This window comes from Indicator indicator, chromosome 16 (genome assembly GCF_027791375.1).
Source record: "Indicator indicator isolate 239-I01 chromosome 16, UM_Iind_1.1, whole genome shotgun sequence".
Lineage (NCBI taxonomy): Eukaryota > Metazoa > Chordata > Aves > Piciformes > Indicatoridae > Indicator > Indicator indicator.
Genome location: NC_072025.1, coordinates 23,778,465 through 23,798,496, shown reverse-complemented (window position 1 = coordinate 23,798,496; position 20,032 = coordinate 23,778,465). Strand labels below are relative to the sequence as shown.

The window sequence follows — 20,032 nt, the reverse complement described above, 5'->3', positions numbered from 1 at the left end:
GTGACAAGTTTTGCTTGTCACTTCATCCCCACGGAGACCCTCTAGGGCTGGTTTTGCTTGGCTCTGTTTCATTTCTTCTCTCCTTCACAGGATTTTCTGGCTCATGTCATTCACCACTTGGCAGCCATTGGGCTGATGAGTGGCTCTTGGTGCGGCAATTACGTGCGTCTGGGAACACTGGTGATGTTTGTGCATGACACAGCAGATTTCTGGCTCGAGGTAACCCTGCCCTCCCTCTTGTTTTCTTGTTTTGGGGTTTTTGATTTGTGGGGATTTGGGGGGACTAGCTCACGTTTTCATCTTTTTGCCACAAGTTCCATACAATCCCTTCCTATCCCCACAGAGACGCAGCTTCACAGGTTCATAGGCTGTAAGGTGGAAAAGGGCAGCTGATGCTCTGTTACAGAATCCCTTAGTAGAAAAGAGCAAGAGGGAAGTTCTTCAGTACAAAGCAGGGACTGGAAATACTGCAGCCTCTCTGGATTATTCTTTCACTGTTAATATCAGACCAGGTTGGCTAGCCTGGGAACAGCTTGTCATGGTACCTACTTTCAAGCAAATGTAGTAGCCACAATTTTGGCTGCTTCTCCAAACTGGTATTATTTTGTCAGCATTGACACCCCTGTGTTGATCCAAGGGGTACATCCACACTTCTGGCTGGAGACATTCAAGCTTTTCCTGAACAAGATAGCACAGGACTGAAGGCGAAGTCCCTTCCCTGAGCTAAATACAAGTGTTTAGAGATGTTTAAGAAGTGTCCTGCACAGAGCACTGTGGTCATAGAGCGTTGCTACTGTGTGTGTTGGGATACAAATGTACACTGTGTTGCCCTCTATAGTTATCTTGATTTTAAAACACCAAGATGAGGAGCATAGATTCATCACCTCTTTTGGTGGCAGTGCCAGTGTAAGCAACCCTTGGAGGCTGCTGTGTCACTGTGCTTTTCTGCTCTCGATGCTCTCTGTTGAATTGGAACAGCTAATTATGGGGTCATGTAATGTAGTTGGGATTGGTCCAGATTCAATGAGCACAGACAGTGATTTTTTTGCTGGGTGACTTGTAGTCCTGAACTGCTTTGCGGTCCACTGTGTGGCCTTACACTTGAGCTGACAACTGGTAGGACAGAGCTCAAATGGAAACTGAAGCTGGGTACCAGAATAACTTAATTCAGCCCTGCCACTCAAAAAAAAAAAAAAAAAAAAAAAAAAAGTTCATCAAGCTGCTATTTAAAACTTAGGCTTGGCACATGAAGTTTGCTCATGCTTGAGAACATCTGTTTCATGCAATGATGCACAGGGTGATTCCTGATTGAGGAGAGCTCTACAGTTCTGCTAGGGGAGAAGGAGCAATTCTAATCTGTATTAGTGGGACAGATCAACAATAGGATCTCCAACTCTCAGAAAAGAGAAAACAGAAGCTGAATTAGGCATAGAGAAGGATCAGTATCATGCAAGCACCAGAATGCCTGTATGTAAGAGATCACTGCCGCTCCTCAGCGTGCTGATAAGGGCCAGTAGCTGCTCCTTGATTCAGCTCTTTGGAATCTGGTACAGGAATGAGGGGTTACCTCTGTTTTCAAGAGCACTTTCTGTTTTCATGACACTTTTATATTCTGATCAGGGAGCTGTTCTTTAGGCCTTTGACACAGAGTCCTTTCCTTTAGATGAAAAGAGAATTATAAAAACAGAGCCTTTATTAGGTATCAGTAAACTGATTGCTTTACATGTCAAACAAGGAGGAAAATTTCTTCCTGCCTAGGTGGAAGATGAGTCTTTGTTTGTGAAAATGCAGAAAGGAATTTGTTTTGGAGAATATTTCTGATCTGTTTGATGGCTTTTGTTTAATGCAGGCAGCCAAAATGTTTAATTATGCTCGATGGGAGAAAACCTGCAATATACTCTTTATCCTCTTTGCTGTCATGTTCTTCATCACAAGAATCATCCTCTTCCCCTTTTGGTAAGCAATGTTTAGTGTACTTACAGGGTTGGGTTTTTTTAATTCCCATTTCCATAGGAAGGTCAGTATCAGTTGTAGTGGGAGAAGGAAAGGAATGGGTTGTACTTTAAAGAACAGAAGCAGAACTTTCATTATGATTAGCTACTAAATTAGCAGTGAGAAGAGCTGTCAAAAGCTGTCATTTTTCTTTAAAAATGTAAGTAAAAATAGTTTTTTAAACGAGCCTCTGGAAAATACATTAACCAAAAATAAAGGGGTTTTTTGGTGTTATTTCACTTATCTTTGTAAATTGTTAAATACTGTGAGCTCCTGTATTTTCAAGGAGGCTGAGCTACTTAGCCAGTAGAAATCATTTTCCCTTTCATTCCATCCCTCCTGCTTCAGCTACAGAGTCAGACTACAATGTAATTCCTACATTAATTAGTTGTTTATAGAGCCATCTTTTTGCTACCTAGCTCTTGGGTAGTACCTCTTCTCACTCACATGAGGAGCATTCAGAAAAGCTGAAGTGAACCAATTAATTTATGAAGTCAACACAAATAAATCATAACTTGCTAAATACATGCCTTTGGAGTGCTATGATTTAATCTGCTTTGGAGTATCCACACGGGTGCCTAGTGCTTAATGCTTAACATGTTTAGCTTTTAAAACATTGTTTAATGTGTTTAACATTCACAGTTTCACTGACTCACTCTAGTTTGCCTTCATGCCTTTCCCAGTGTGTGGACAAACCCTTAGAGGCTCAGTCTGGTTAAATGAATAATTCTGAACATTGATTAATGCAAGGTTTTAGTTTCCTGTAGTATTTTCTTTCAGAAATGCTGATGTCTCTGACTTTATTGGTTCTTGTATAGTTAATAAAAGTGATCTCCATTTTGCTTCACTGACTTTTTTGTTCTAGAGTTTTTGAGCTTGGAAGCAAAACATGATGAGATTAAAGGGACTTAAAACCCACCGTATAATACAGCAGTAGTGAAGTCTGAAGATGGACAAAGCATGTGTTAATTAACACAAAGCCCTGTTGCCAAGTCTGCAGGATTTGCTCTGGAGTGTGGATTTCAGATTAGAAAGAATTTGCATTAAAAAAAAAAAGACATAGATAAGCTCCAAGCTGCATAGTACCTAGACCACACAGAGCTCAAGATTTTTAAAAAAGGTTGTGGGGAGTTTTTTCTAACCTTATTTAGAAAACCTCAGTCTTGGTGGTGGTATCTCCTCAAATCTATATTTCAATAGTGATGCATAAACTAGTGGAGAGATGGTTTTGCTAATTGATCTGTCGTCTTTGCAGGGCTTTTTAATATTTTGCGGAAATAATAGGTTTGGAATGTGCAATTAGCAATAGCTGTAAACAGCAAAGAGAAGAAATTTTGCAGTGTAACAATGGCCTTTGTTTTTTTAGGATCCTTCGTGCCACATTATATCAGCCTACATACTACTCCACAACTCCTGTCATAGCATATTTTTTATTCAATGGGCAGCTGTTGATCCTCCAAGGCTTGCATCTCTATTGGGGTTACTTAATTTTCAAGATTTTGAAAAGGTTCATTTTCTTAAAGGTAAGCAGTTTTGCTTCTGCAGAAAGATATGGGAAGTGTCAAACATGCTAATCCCTCCAATGGATTTACTCAGAATTTCTGATTGTTCACATGTGCTTTCTGCCTCTCATTGTCACAGATCAGAATATCAAAACTTCAGCTAGAGCCTTTTTTGATTTTGTTTTTTCCTTGATGTTTTGCTCTGATAGTAATGGAGAAATGAGCTCTCCCCAAAACTGAAGGTTTGAGAGCAGGCCAGTGCCAACTGCATGAGGCTCAACAAGTCCAAGTGCAAGGTCCTGCATTGGGGTAAGGCCAATCCCAGGCACAAATACAGTCTGGGTGCAGAGTGGGTTGAGAGTAGCTCTGAAGGAACACACTTGGGTGTATTGATTGATGAGAAGCTCTCCATGAGCCGGCAGTGCGCTCGTGCACCTGGAAGGCAAATCATGTCCTGGGCTGCATTAAGAGGAGCGTGGCCAGCAGGCCAAGAGAGGGGATTCTGCCCCTTTACTCTGCTCTGGTGAGACCTCAAATACTGTGTCTAGTTCTGGTGTCCCCAGCATAAGAAGGACACAGAGCTGTTGAAGTCCCGAGGAGGGCCACAAAGATGATCTGAGAAATGTTGCTTTCTACCCTCATTTAATTGTTGTTTGATGAAACCATTCTCCACTTATTGGATTGTTGTCTTCCTTCCAGTCTTTCTCCTATAGACAGCTAGATATCACAGGGAGACCCAGTGTCTTCCCTAGAAGAAAACTGCTGTTACAAACTCACCCTTGCTAAACAGCTCTACATAAAGGATAAAGCTGTAGAAGGAATGATTGAGTTGTTCTGCTTCTAAAACATGCTTCTGTGTTTCCTTAGACACCAAAAAGCTTGTAGGTCTTGCATGTCACTCAGCTCTGTTAGATTAATTACAAAATTATTTCTGGCCTGGCTTATTGAATGTTAAAGTGTTCTACTTCATGCTTTCTTTTTTTGATTTTGGCCTTGTCTCTGTGCTGTTCTCACACAGCTCTTCTGGTTAAGTCAAGAAGGACATCCCTCTAAAGGTTCTGGCATAGTTTTCCACCTCCATTGGCTGAGGTTATGAGTGCAGTGCTAGAAGGTCTTCAGATACAGTTGTGAGATGACATTTCTAGGCCAGCTATATAAGGCCATTCTGCCCTGCTTATATTCCGTTATAAGGGGCAGAAATGTTTTATTTTGAGATAAGAGCTCTTTTTAATTAGTCATTGCTAAAGAATGGGAAAGCATCAAACCTCCATCCCCACCATGGATTTTTGATTCCTTATACAGCCCGCTGAGAAGACTGTTTCCAAATAACATTTTACAGTGGTAGCAGCAGCAGCCCAAGCCCTTTTCAGTCTGCATGACTTCAGCTGGCGTGCATGTGCAGCCTGTTTTCCATAGCAGTGGCAAACTTGGCTGTGAAAGCAGCCAGTGCATCCAAAGCTGTAAAGGCGACACTGAAGAGAATGGTGATTTAAAAGGCGGCAGTTTTATACCAACATGTTTATTCTAGACAATCTGCACAGAAATGGCTGTTGCTATTTTAGTGAAATGCCAGTAAATTATCATCCTTTTATTAGAAGGGCTTTGCTTCTCTGCCCAAGACTTTCCAGTTTTCATTCAGAAAACAGGCAATTTTGTACATTCTCTTGAAGCAAGTTAGCTACTTCAGATGGAAGTCATGCTATAACTGGGAAGAGGGACTGATATTGTTAACTGAAGAAAGTTCTGAGCATAGCAAAAGTGTAAGGAATTTTTTTCAGTGTCCACTCTGCCTTGAGCCACCCTGGGTTGTTGATGTCAGCAGTAAGAACTACTGTAGTGGAGCAGTCAACAGGTCCTAGCATCCATCCAGAGACAGATGTCTTCCTTGACTTTAACCTTCTGAACCAAGTCAATGGGCTTGAATGTGTGTGTTCTCAGTGGGAAATGCTTTTGTCCCTTATCAAAGCACAAGTTAAAGTATTTGTCTGAATCGGATATAATAGGTGAACCTCGGGGAGGAATCTTGACAGGAGGGTCCAAGTCCCCATGATGTCACATACCCACCAAGTCCCCTTTGCTGTTGTTCAGAGGCTCACATGTAGCTGTGTCATGTCTTGCACTGAGCTGTGGGTCTAGATTCAATCCTCTATCTCCAGATTGTGGCAGGAGGCTTTGTTAAAGGCAGGAATTAGTCCAGGAATAGCATTGAACACTGCAGCCTCATGAGCTGGTAGCTGCTTCCAGGCTTTTACTCTTCCTTATTGGAAAGAGATGGATTTGTGTGAGACTGGCTGGTCAGAAGCTCTTCACCTGAGATGTCACTTCCCCACTGCACTAATAAAGGGCACAATTATCCACAGTCCTCTGGGATAACTGCTCAACTGACTGACTTGCTTCAGCAGAAAAGAACATGAACTAAAAATCTTCTGATTTCCTTCCTCCCAAATAGTGCAGCCCAAGATTTATACAAGTGAGGAAAGGCGAAAGAAAGGAGATGGTCTTGCACTGTCCCTTTGTGTCCTGCTTTCTCAGGCATGGGAATCTCTGGCACTGGAGCTGGTAGCACAGAACAGCTCTGGTCTCCAGTCTCATGGGTCTTGTACCACCTTTTCCCTGGCTCAGTCCTCCAGAAATGCCCTTGAAAGGGAGAATTCTGCATCACAAGCTAAGGTGTACTCAGCTACTTTAACATGAAGAATCTTTTTATTTACTATGGGAGTAAACTTGAGGGAACAGGACCATTACATTTTTCAAATCGAATATTGTTCTTACTTCTGGAAAATAAAAAAATGCCTTAAAGGAATGTTAATGTCCTTTCTCATCAGACATTTTGTGAACTTGTATATCAGCAAGGCAGAAGCATGTAAGAAAAGCCCTTCAAGGTCAGGTCTGTAGCCAGGTATCTCAGATGAGTTCTGCTGTCAGAGGAAGAGGGACATTCTCCAGTGTAATCTCTTTTCAAGTTAGGTCAAGCAATTGCAATGTCAGGTGCTGGCTGCCATCTTGATGTCCAAGGCCTTTTGTTGCTAGGAAACTCAATGTGTTTCTGCAATATTGTTCAATTACATGGTGGAATTACCCACTTGTATCAAATTTCAAGCACCACTGAAACATGTCTAGTCATCATGTCTGCACATATGAGAATATTGTAGGAAAAGTGAAAAACCATATAGAGAAACATCTACATAGGCACTGATTTAAAGTATATCATCAGGAAAATCCCATGGAGATTAAACATTTTATTTCCAAGGTCAGAAAAAAGGAGTGAGTGACAGCAGCTTATAGCCACATTATGATGGGAAATTAAGATGTAAAACATATGTTAAAATCATTACCCTCAGAGTTAAGGGTTTGAGACCACGGTGCTTTACATCTTGAAAAATCCGTGTAAGCTGTAGGAAATGGGCATCATGTTCACATGACTCAGATATTTCAGGGCTGATGCAAAGTCCAGGAATAGCCAGAAGGTAATGGCAGAGTTTTAATGTACTCTAATGCGACCAGGAATATGTTTTCTTTCTCTTTCAATTGTTTTGTCTCCACTAGAATGCCTTCAAGAAGAAAAGGAGCTTCTTATTAGTGGTCACCATTATTTAGGTGTCATTAGCTTCACTTACATTTGATTCACAGAATGGTCTGGGTTGGAAGGGACCTCCAAAGGTCATCTGGTGCAACCCACTCTGCACTAAGCAGATTCTTTCCTTCCTGAAGCAGAAAAGACCCTGCAGTGCCATAGAGCAGGCTTTTGGACTTGTCACTCTTGAAATAGCTGCCGCACCTATGTGTCTTTAATATTCCATTGTCATTTTGCACCAAGTCTTTTTCAAGGTTTTGGTTGAATATTCTTTTGTCCATGATTTGTTCATTCCTTGTGTCAGCCAAATTCCCAAGGGACCAGTGAGAATCATGTATGAATAGAAGCATGTGCAGATATAGAAGCACAGCTTTAAAATAATTGTTTGAACCAGATGACATAATGGGACAGAGCTAGTGAGAGCTAGCATGCAAAGAATGACTATTGACAGAGTAGAGGTGGTTGAAAACAATAAGAAAATACTGTTTTGGGGTTGAAATGAGCCCTGTGAAATACTTGTTATCAGTCTTCTGCTGTTTCCAGGAATCATTCTTTACTTGAGCTTTTTGGTCTGTCTGAGGGTTGCTCTTGCACTAAGAAACCTCTGCTAATGCCAGTTAACCTTTTCCTTACACAGTGATACTGGGATGCTAGTGGAGTCCTTGCCATGAGAAATGGTTAGCCACATGAAGCCTCCTTGTATCAATTCCTCCCTTTTCTGTATCAGAAGAAGATCTACTACTAAATCTGCATCCCTGGAAATGTGCCCATTGACATGTTCTGATATTAAAGTGTAGGCAAGGCCTGAAAGCCCTGTGGAACACAGACATAATATGTTCTTATAGAACATCCCCTCACTGCTTATAGTGAAGGATAATGATTCTTTACATCTGCAGAGGTGCTGGCCTGTGTGACTTTCTGTCTTGTGAATTTATCTCTTTGGAGACTTGCTATAGCCCTTTGTGTAAGTTTTTAAGTTACAGAGTTCCCAGAGGCCATGCTACCTGCTCCACAGAAGCCACTTGAGTCTGAGGCTCTTCAGACTTTCTTCAGCTTCTGCAGAACTTTCCTTCCTTGGGATCCTTTTGTTATTTTTCATCTTACTGGTTGTGGTGTGTGTGTACTTCATCTGTGTTTGCGTCATCAGAGCTTTTATTTTTAATAACTCAATTGAGTTTTCTGTTTATTTTGTAATCCCATGGGTCCTGGGACTTAAGTGAGAAGTGAGAATTTTCTTGTTCTTGAAACACAGCCCCACAGCACACTGTTTAAAGCAATGGAGGGTTTTGGTCCTTAAACTTGTCTCCATGAGAGTACAAGATTTCTTGCTTTACTTTCCTTAGTTACCCTTAGAATCAGATCTATATCCTGTAGAGCTAGACCACAGATCCACAGTGGTTGAAATCTACTGGTTTACCCTGATTAAATGAGTCCCCCTTCAGTCTCTGTTCACCCAGAATTGTGAACAGCACTTGGGTGTTCTCACAGCTGAGGTAGCACTGACTTTTATCATTCAACTGTGCAATAACTTAAGATATTTAATCCTAAACAGAAATCTCATCTTTAAAACTACAGGGGAGAAGCTCTGTGTGACATGAAAGTAGAAAGGCCTCTGAAGAAATTACATTTTAAATCTCTTAGGTGGCAAAGAGAACTGGATCCAGTGCTCATGTGCTGTTTGGTGTGCACTAGACACACCATTGGTGAGCTGTGCCTGATGGCTCCCAGCTAATAAACTCTGACTTTCGACTTGAGCTGGGAAGGGTCATCACACGACCTCCCTCTTGCGCAGCAGTGCTGTGCTTCATACACCCTGCAATTACTGGGGTGTGAAAATGAAGCATGAAATGAAATATATGCTCAGGTTTGGCGTGTACAGCAGTTTACTGGGCTCCTAAAAAGACAAAGTTTCAACTGGTGGGGTTTTTTTCTTGTTTCTGAAGAGTAAAAAGTCTATTTTCAGGTTATTTATCCTGAAATGAAATGTGATGAGAATTAATCAGTGAGAAGTCACTCATTTCACAAACATGTCATTCTGCAGGAGTCAGAGGATAATGATAATCTAGCTAAGATTTCATAGCTCTGTGCACTAGGAAGCTGTGGAAAAGCTTTCCTTAGAGGTTTGGTGGTGACTTTCTAGACTGGGAAGGACCAGCACACACTAATGTCCTGCTTTGGAGCCTGAGTTCTCAGAGTGAAGGCTTAGCATAAACAGAAGGCAGACTGCACAGGATTGTTAGGGGGTGCCTTTCCCCACTGTAAAGGAAAATGGATTGTGGAGAAGTTGAATTTGTTGGTTCTCAACTGATAAATACTTGAATCAGATTTTCTGGTGCGGGTAGTGTATTGGAGAAGTTGAATTTGTTGGTTCTCAACTGATAAATACTTGAATCAGATTTTCTGGTGCGGGTAGTGTATTGGAGAAGTTGAATTTGTTGGTTCTCAACTGATAAATACTTGAATCAGATTTTCTGGTGCGGGTAGTGTATTACGGGGGACAAAATAGAACAAATGGAAGTTTTACCTCTTAATGATGAAAGCCAGTCTATCTGAGAACCTTCCCAGCTGATTCAAATTATTACCTTTGGGACATGGGCTTTTTTTAATAGCCAGTAGGTGGGAGCTAGCCAGCCAGGTCAGCAGCGTGAAGGCTTATGCCCTAGTAAAGGGAAATGACTTCCTGTTATGACTTTCTTTCATCTGTGTATTTCTCATTCTGCTACAGCAATCTAGTTAAGCTCAAAGCCTGGCTACATCTCTTGCTTTATGCTGCCAAATTCATCTGAGGGAGGAGGGGTGAGAGGCAAGCAGAAGAAATCATGAAAGGGTAAGAGGTTTGCTGTCTGGTATTTGCAGTGATAGGAGAAAAGCTATTGTGTGCATGCTGGGGAGCTCTGGACTCCTGCCCTCGGTGGGGGTCTGAAGTCAGGGATGACATCAGTAATGTATATTGTCAAGTGTGTAGCCCAGCAGGCTGTGAAAGAGGAAAAGCCACCAGTTTTTCTCTGCTGCACAATCCAAGAGCACTGTCTGGTCTCCTTTATCTCCAGTAGTTCATTTTCTGGCACTGTCAGTTAAAAGGCAGATTGCTATTGAAATCTTTGCTTTTTATTCCAGGTGATGAAAGGGGTCAGCAGCTGAGCAGTGACTTCCAGGGAGGTGTGCTATGCTTACACTGAAAGATGCTTTTCAGATTTCAAAACAGCAACAATGTCCTTTGCTGGAATTTTGATTTCATTTTAAATTTATTTTCCTTTCATACACCCTGTTTAGAGTGCCCATAAATCTACAACACTTGAAGGTTATATACAAATCAGGTAACATTTAGAAAATTTAAGGACTAGTATGACCATTATGGACGAATGAACTAGTGAGAAACTGAAGAAAATAATTTCTGAGCATTTGACTGGAATAGATGGACTTATGAAAATGCACTGGGGTAGGAGCATCAAGACAAAGTACCCTTCCACAACCATGCTGAGCACACACAGGAGTGTGCAAGAGCAGACTCCATCCTCTGGCCACAAGTCCAACAGACCAGATGTGTGGATGCTCCCTTTGCCTCCCCCATGTTAGCTCTGACACAAATGGGCTGTGCAGGTCTCTTTTGTGCTACAATAGAAGTTCCCTGTTTCCAAAGCTGCTGAGGTTGACTTCAGTAGGAGCTGCAGATGACTAAACCCACAATTCCATGTAATTGTGAAAGCAAAGCTTCCAGCCCTGGCCAGTCCAGCAGAGCCTGCAGTGTTGATACTGGACCAGGTTCTCAACTGGTATAAATGAGCACAACAAAATGGGATTGTGTTAGTTTTCACCAGCAATGGATCTGGTCAAACATGCCCTCGTGCCCCTCTCTGCGTGTATGTCTGGCACAAGGCAAACGCTGCCTTTAGTAAATCTCTGATCTAAATTACTCTTTTTATGTGAAAGTTCCTAATTCAGGTGAAAGACAAATGTCGATAAAGTTTAGCTTTAAAATTAAAGGATTTACCTTGCTGCTCACAGAAGGGCGTTTGCTGACAGTTCCTCTGGCTTCCCTTGTTTACTGCTCATATCTTTTCATTTTCTAGCAGGATGTTTATGAAATGTTCCATTTGTTGCTAGTTTTATACACACACACATATATATGCATCTATATAAAAACTATATATAACAGTATGCATATGTATTTATTTTTCCAGTTGCCAAAAATCAATTCACAGAGCAAACCCTAGGCCTTCTACAGAACTTTTGATGCCTTCATTTGCTATTTTTAATATATGCTGCAGAGGTTTGAGTTGTGACTTTGTTATGAGGTGAGGAATTCTCATACTTTCAGAGGGGTTAACAGGACTGCAATCTGCTGAATTGATTAAAAAAACCCTAAAAATTGATTAATATCAAAAAAGGAAATATTCATATCTTTTATTTAAAGAAAATATATTTCCTAGGAGGACCTAGAAGTGTTCTTTAACCCTTATTACATGTGAGGAAGGGAGGAAATCTCAAAAGGAGCAGTCTCTTCTCTGTTACACAATTCTAATAGCTTGTGACCAGTCACAACAGAGCGCAGAGTTCACATCATCAGAAAGCAAACCAACCTGATCAGTCCATCTGTCAAGTCAGGTGGTAATGAGTGTGAAGCACATGAAGGTAGGATATGTCTTGTGTAGCTGAAGCTTGTGCTGAGCTCAAGTTCAAGCAGCAGTGGAGGAGAGCGATGTCTCCAGTAAGCAGTTTGCTATGTCCATTGTTATCACCTCAACCACTGGGTGGGAGAGGTCACTCTGTAGAGAGATCCATTTCTCCATCTTGGTTATAGAGCAGTCCTAGCTAACAATCTCTGAGTGCATACCTGGCTTTCAGAATGCTGAACTTCAGTGAAGGAAAACCTCCACTAAGTGCCTTAAGCACACACATCTCAGGGAACGCCTCTGCTATGAGGACAGGCTGAGGGAGCTGGGTTTGTTCAGCCTGGAGAAGAGAGGCTCAGGGGAGACCTAATAGGTCCAGTACCTGAAGGGGACCTACAAGAAGGCTGGAGATGGACTGTTTACAAAGCCCTGAAGTGGTAGGACATGGGACAATGGTTTGAAATTAAGAGCAGATTTAGGTTGGAGGAAGTTCTTTACCATGAGGGTAGTGGAACACTGAAACAGGTTGCCCAAGGTGGTAATTGAGGCCCCATCCTTGGGGCCAGGCTTGACGGGGATGTGGGCAATCTGGTCTAATGGAGGATGTCCCTGCTCATTGCAGGAGGGTTGGACTAGATAACCTTTGGAGGTCCCTTCCAACGCAAACCATTCTATGAGTCTATGATTCTGTGATTTCTAATGCTATTTTAAAAACTTGTTTCATGAGGTACTACTGAAAATGTTCTTATATCCAGCTTCAGTACCAGGGTGTTTGGAAACAATGTATAGAAATGTTTTGAGGTGTTGTGAAACTTGAAAATTAGATTGATAATGTTTAAGTACAGAGATAACCTTTAGATCCATCACAAAAGGAGAGGAATGCCTCCTAGCCAAACAGAGAATGGGCAGCCAGTAAGGTGGCAGAAGTGCCGCTGTCGCTTTGTGCTTTCAGGTTGGTTTAGTAGTGCTCTAAGGCTTCTGGAGGAATACTCTTTAGCAGCTGTGTTGTTTCAAAACATTCATCTTGAGTGCAGTATCATACCTCACTGAGAAAAGTGTGAATGTCTGATCAGCTGTTTTGCAGCCAAAGCAGCATTTCTAAGGAGTAAAAGTGCCTGCTCTGATAAAAGTTCATACCGCCGAACTCCTCAGCTTAACAGTCCTGGCCTAGGGTAAAAAAAAGTTCACTCTAGAGAACAGCATCAGATGCCTATTATATTGTTCTTTGTTTCTTTGCCAACTGTGGATTTTAAATTGGAATAATTCAGAAAGCAGTGGGACATTATTACTCACTCGGTACCTCATGGGCTTTTGACATTATCGTAAAGCCACATACACTTGAGTGCAAGGTTTGCTTGGTAGATTTCAATAACACAGCAAGCAGACTTTATTGAATCCACAGAGTACCTGATTAACCGTAAACAATGATTTATTTCTTCTGAACAGTCAGGGTATTAAAGCTCCAGTTGCAGGTGCGTTCTGCTGACTGACAACACAAGAGGTTAAATTTATTCCTTCAGTCAAAATCCAGGGACGTGTTCCAACAGTACTATCTAGATTTTTGTGACTATTCTGATATTTGTGCCATTGGTGTAAGTTTTCTTTTAATTCCTTTTTCAGACATTTTTTTGCCCCCTCTGAAAACTTCCAGTGGCAAGCTTGGGGAACAGATATTACCTAGAAGAGAGAGATTAAATGAGCAGAGTCTGGGCCACAAGATGTCCAATACAATTAATCTAGAAAGTCTGCATCTTCATTTAAAAATTGCAGAAAGCAGAGCCCAATGGCACATCTTCTATGGAAGATCAACATTATTTATGTTGCCTAGTATGTATAAGCTTAAAAGGGAACTTTATTTCCCAATAAAATCTTCCGGGCTGGAAATACAGAACAGTTAGCTCAAATCCAAATGTATATTGTTGAGTCTCCACAGGAAAGTAAAGACATATTAAGTCATATGTCAGCTGAGTTGAATTATTGATGTTGAATTAAACATGTTGAACTCAGAGATTCATCAAGTTTATAGTATTATTTTTTAGAAAAGTTCCCCCTTCTATCTATTTGGACCAGCTTTTTATTATCTTTCTTGTTTATTATCTCTTTTATTTGAGTCAGTGATTGCTGACCTGACTAATAGCTTTCATCTTTGTCCTGCAAGCTGTGCTTTCCATATGTGCAGGTGCTGTGGAATTTATTGTCTTTACATTGAAAAATCAAGATCTAGTCAATATGCTTGTAGCTATTTAACTACAAATATTGTTAAGATAGAATTAAGGAATAAGATCTAGGATGTTCTGACTTTAATATAAGATATGTGCAAGACCCAGGAAATTCCAACCAAAGGAGAAAAATACAATTCTGAGCATCCCCAAATCTGTATCTCACCAAATATTAACATTCCAGAATCAGCTTTGAATTGCTTTTATAGGTCAGTCCCTGGTCAAAGAAATCCAATTAACTGCATAGATGTAAAGTATGTTCAATCTCCAAGATTAATTTGGTTTAGTCTTCTCCAGGCAGGGACAAGACTGAAATCTCTGCATGCTGCTGAGAAACCTTGAGTCAGTGTTGATCCCCCCAGATGAGTCAGGGCTGGATCATCTGCCACACATGCAGATGGAGTTGTACCAGGGAGAAAGAGCTTGAACTGATCTGGATTGGTCTTGCCTGCCTTTCCCTTGGTGAGGCACAGCAAGCCTTTATGCTCCTGTCCTTCATTCAGTGGTTAGCTATAAAGGCAAACAAACAAACCAGCACTCTGCTCCCAAACTCACACCATGACCTTGTGAAGCAGGCACTGCCCTGTGGCCTTTGTAGTGCCAACTGCAGTTACTGTGTGCTTTGTCAGGGGAGCCAGGCTGGAGCTGGACTGTAAGCTGAGTCTCGAAAACAATGTGGTAGCAACTGAACTGCACTGTAGAAAAATCTTCTGCTCGGATATCTTTTAGCCAGATTCTTTTTCCTCTTCTCCATGCTGCCTCAGTGGTAATTTCTCTTTCAGAGCATGTCAGGGCAGTAACAGCTTACCCTGAGCCCTTAACTTACCCATCTGCAGTATGCCCATTGACCCAACAATGTGCTTGTTAGCAAGTGCCCTTCCCATTCTGGGAAGGCAGAAGACAGGTTGCAAAGGCTTCCTCACCATTTATAGTAGCTGTGGCTTCACTGTGAACAGCATGCACATGGACATAGATGCCATGTGCTCAGTAAAGGGGAGCAGGAGAGAAAGCTTCAGATGGTATCACCAGCACACAGGAACAGGAGACCCACACTTCCATCTGTCTTCCAGCACAACCATGTCCTCCTCTCAAAATTCTCATCAGCATTAGCAGAAAGCGTGCAGCGCCAAGAGCTTGTCAAGAGGGAAGTGATTTCTGAGTGCTTTATTGAGAGACAGACTTGCATAATTGGGAGTAAATTCTGATAGTTTAGATAGAAATTTGACCAATGTTTTTCTGCTTACAAGAGGCTGGGAAGTGGCCTCTAAAGCTTGTTCATCTCTTAATTTCAAGAAGTCTTTTTCCTCAGTGAACTCTCTTGGAAGGTCCTTGAGTGCTCATGTAATAAGATGCAGCACTAGTGACTTGAATGATACGTGTTCTACCAGCAGTGAAATGCAAAAAGCCAAAACTACCTTAACAAATACGGTTCATTTAACTAAAAGAGGCAGACTGAGCCGCAGGTGGAAGGGTTAAACAAAGGGAAAAAAGATTATAAATGTTTGTGGCGTTGGCTTCACTACAAATGGCTCTCTTGCAGACTTCATAGCATTAGTGTTGCTTCTCATAAACCTTGAAACCATTCATCCATTTAGAAAGATTCAATTGGTTAGTCATCCAGAACATAAAATATACACATCCATTTTGTCTGTTACCCTAAACCATCTGAAGTATAATAAATGCAGCTGATGCCATTAAGCCAAAGCACTGAGTATTAATGATGGGCTCAGCTGTGGTATTTACAGTTCACCAGCTCTTGTGTTTCTGATAGTACATTCATCTATAGTTGCTCAGGGACAGCAAGAACAGAGCCTCTGAGCTGGAAAACACAACTATAACATATGATGTGAGGGGCTCAGAGAAAACATCTTGAGATTTTAAAGCAGTGAAAATCCTAGAAACGTCAATTTTGGTTTTCTTAGAAAGTCAAAGTTAAGAGGCACAAAGTTAAGAGGCACAAACTTCACTTATTTTCATGTATTTATAATGGTCTGTTCAATCATTTGCAAAGACAGGCTTGCTTGCTCTTCTAGTTACAGATGAACTCATTGCTAGTCAAAGCTCTGTCACTTAAGCTAGACAAAAAAGGCCAGACTCCTCTGAAGCAAGAATTTGTTGAGGCATGTGGTCAGGAGGCAGGTTCGTGGTTTAAAAATAGAATACTAATTTAGATTTGATTTAGCAGCATTTCTTCTTAATCAGTATCAGAATTTCAGGAGTACTGCTTTTCCCAAAGTGGTCTAATTTTCAGAATACAAAGACATTTAATTAATAGAATCTTTGTATTCTGAAAATCAAATGATGTTGGGAAAAGCATTACTCCTGCAGCTTTGAAATATCTAAGACATTCTCTCAAATGCAGAGATTTCCAGTGGGCTGGAAAGCACTTGTACATGGTTTTTAATTACCATATATATGCCTTTAATCACAGCACCCAGCTTGACAGCATTAAAACTGGGAAGCAAATCCTATCTGAGTTTGGAGTTCCATGCTGGAAATGCAAGCTCGTTCCCATAGGAAACAGGAGTCAATGTCATGTGTCAGCTGTCATTCAAAGCAGAGCAGATTGCCAGCTATTTTGTATCATATTCTTGAGTACCAGCAAAGTCTGTGGGCTGCAGTGAGGTACCCAAAATGGAATGGGCACTTAGGAACTTTGCTGCCTCCAGTCTGTTCACAATGCACAGAAAAGCACTCTTAGTCCTCCCTACATCTGCAGCCTCAGCCAGAGGCTGCTCAGGAGGATGAGGATGCCTTCAGTGACTCCAGCATGTTTTCATCAGACACTGTACTTGAGGCTTAAATTTTATTTTATGAAACATTCCTGGTGGGGGAAAAAAACAAACAAACAAAACACAAAACCCCAACAAAACACAAGCCTCCCCCCATCCCTCAACATTTGTCTTTCACTTCAAATAGAGATTGCAACACTACCAGGAGGGAGAGAGGTGATCTGAAAGAGACAGAACCTCATAAATTGTTTGTGTGGGAAAGCTGTCTTTCCTTTTCTCTAACTGATGGCATGCCAAGTTTATTTTACAGTAAGATGTTTGTTTTGATACCCTTTGTATGTTGTTAGGGAAAAGGCAAAAGAAGATCTCCAGGAAGTTTATAGCTTTTGATGAGACAGAGTTTAGACTTTCATTTTCTCTTAGTGCAATGTATAGGAATAGAAAGTGTAATACATAAAGGGATCTGAGGCTGCAATTACTGAGCTGTCATTTATTTTCTCTGTATGAAGTTGGTGCAGACCAGCAGGCTGGTAAAGAGAAATTGTTCATTCAGAGAGCAGACACAGGGTGGCCAGGAGCAACACTGTTTTCTCCATCACTCCAGGAGCAGGAAGAACATGCAATCTCTGCCTCTTTGGTTGAGGTCCAAACTGATGACAAGGAGGACATATTGATTCATGGTGGAACGGTCCCTGGTGTGGCTGCACAGGCAGCAGATTGTCTGCAAAAGGGCTAATGTGCCTACTGGCTCCAGCACACAGCTCTGGAGGCCAGCCCCAGGTCTCCCTCAGTAGTGGTCCAGCCAGCCTCCATCACAAAAAGGCGCCGTGACACCTGAGGATGTGCAGTCCTCAGCACTTGAGCTCAGCACCATTGACTGTGTGGCTGTTAAACCTTGGGAGCTCCCATTAGCAAACCAGCTGCCCTGGTGCTAGTAGGTAAATTGTCAGCCACAGTGGGAGGGCCCAGGTTTTGATCCTCAGCCACAGGGAAACTCCTGGATTTAAGTGAGAGGTGGTTTATTAAATCATGAGGTGCTGGAGAAGGAATGACTGTTTTCTATCTCTTCTGACAGAAGAACTAGAGGGTGTCATGTTATTCTGTCAGATGATGCCTTGTCTGCCAGGCACCTTCCCATGGGAGGGTCGACCAGTGGCAGCTGCTAATCATGCAGGAAACTGCTGGAAGTGGCCAAAGTTTCTTAGGTGTCTGCTTTGATCTCATTTCTCTCTTCAGTCACCACTTAGGCAGAAGAAAGTGTTTACTTGATTTATAGCATCTTTAACTAGAGCATCCTGTCATGAGTGCAGAGCAGGTCAACAGTTGGTATGGGAAGTCCTTCCAGGGAACCAGGTACTGCTCTTGTAAGCTTGTCGCATTGAAAAGCAAACAGAGGTGCTTGGTTTGCAGGCCAAAGCCTCTATTGGGTGGACCTGAGAAGCAAGATACTAATGGTGTATATTACATGCCAGGGCAAGGAACACAGAGTTGCCTTACTGCTCCCTAACCTTTGCTGTGATATGCTGGGCTGGACACAGTGTCCTTCATCTGTGTGTGGGAAACATTCCTTATAAGGGCCATGTTTGACTGTCAGAGGATGAAGCATGAATGCCAAATGTGAGAAGCTGTTCCTGAAGAGCAGGGAACAGATTTTGGTCAGGGCAAGCTGCCTCCTTAGCTGGGTGATATACTCAAGACATATACAGTAGCTGTATAGCTATGACCTCCACTTTGCAGATGTTGACCTGATGTATACACCAGCAGGCAGGAAAGAGTATTTTAAGGTCAATAAGCCTGTTTAAGCAAAGTTCATACCAGGGGATGCTGGTACATCTAGTCACTGTTTAGTTTACACCTGTCAGAAGCAGGCAGTCTCTCAACTCCTGTTTGGCTGAGTGTATCCATCATGTTTAGCTTTTATACAATATTCTTTTCATCTTTCCCACACTTCACAACTGTTAATGAACCCCACAGCACCCAGGGGTTGCCAAGTAACACCCTACAAGGGAAAGCAGAAACGAGCAAGAAGAGGTCAAATGGCTGGGCCAAGGTCACAGGAGAAATTTTGTCTGACGAATATTAGGTTCTGCAAGACTGAAGTGTTGTTAACTGGTCTGTCCTTGGGTGTCAGCCTCCATTTTGAGGGGACAGGGTATTTCTGGGGGACAGTTTTGGTATTGTCTAGTGTATTTAGAGCTCCCCTTTCAGTTGTTCTTTTAGCACTTCTGGGTGTTTAGGTGGGGGGTTTTGTTTGGGTTTTTTTTTTGGTTGGGGGTTTTTTGTTGTTTTTTGGTATTTTTTATGAAACAAATGGAGGACAAAGGGATTTTATCTTCAAGGGATGATGGGGAATTTCCAGGATAAGGAGAATGTCTTGTGTTCTGGAACTTCTATGCACTATCTTTTCATTTTGCAATTGCAACTAGGGGTACCTGACTAATGAAATTTATTGATTGTTGTTTCCAAGTCATTACAAAGAGTGAGACTTGCTTGTCTGGCACCCATGGGCCTTTTTGAAAGGTCTGCACTGATAGCAGCAGTCTGGCAACTTACCTGGCAGTAAATTCTGCAGGTACAGAATACGCTCATGGTGCTTTCTTCTCCCTAGGACCTGAAGGATGACCGGAGTGATGAAGAGGAGGAAGATTCTGTTACAGATAATGAAGAGGAATCCACAAGAAATGGGAACAAGAGTGGCTGTGGGTTGAACAAACATCTCCTGAACAGCAGTCACCACTAGCCTTCTCCTGCCTCACCTCCTGCAGTGATTTCTGTTCTGGTTTAAACTCAACCTACAGGAGAGAATTTAAGTGCAAAGGCTTAAGAGAGACTGTGATTGATTTATTGTTGGCTACTGGACCTGGACAAAAGCCCAGTTTAAAGGGGAGTGAAAAATTGCATAATATGACAAAATCTGCTAATGACTCCCTTTCTAAATCCTTGCTAAGTGTTTGGAGAGACATTTGGGCACCCTGACTGATGGTGCTCAACAAGGGCAGAGCTCATTTACTGTCCCATTGATTCTAACTTCATTTTTAAATCTGATATAAGATACATTTCACCAGGCAGCTTAATTCACAGATGTTTTGTGGTAGGTAGGTAGTGTGAACTCCATTAGGAACCAAAATTAGTCAGTGTAGGAAGAATTTGACAGTGGTGTACAGTGACTAGCATTTTAGTCCATCCTTTTCAGTTTAAACCCTCATCAGAATGGCTGCCTGGGGGGGGGTTTGGAGGGCTTTTTGAGTTAGATTTCATTTCCTGGAGGCCAGTAGAAGCTCACATGGAGGAAGTCAAATTAAGAGCTGGCTTCACTGCAGAAATACAGTTTTCCTCCAAAATATGCTGTATGATAGATAGCTCCAATATTGTGCTCTAAGATTTCTGTGTCAAGGGAGTC

The 20,032-nt window shown here is 41.8% G+C and overlaps 1 protein-coding gene across 1 annotated transcript in view; it reads left to right on the top strand.

The window, feature by feature from the left end:
* CERS3 (ceramide synthase 3) overlaps positions 1-19,372 on the top strand; it is a 49,362-nt gene extending 29,990 nt beyond the window's left edge. The window contains exons 8-11 of the mRNA XM_054387983.1: positions 91-219; positions 1,850-1,956; positions 3,359-3,515; positions 19,241-19,372. Coding sequence (XP_054243958.1) covers positions 91-219; positions 1,850-1,956; positions 3,359-3,515; positions 19,241-19,372 — 525 coding nt within the window. The remainder of the gene's footprint in view (positions 1-90; positions 220-1,849; positions 1,957-3,358; positions 3,516-19,240) is intronic.
* Positions 19,373-20,032: the final 660 nt, after the last annotated feature.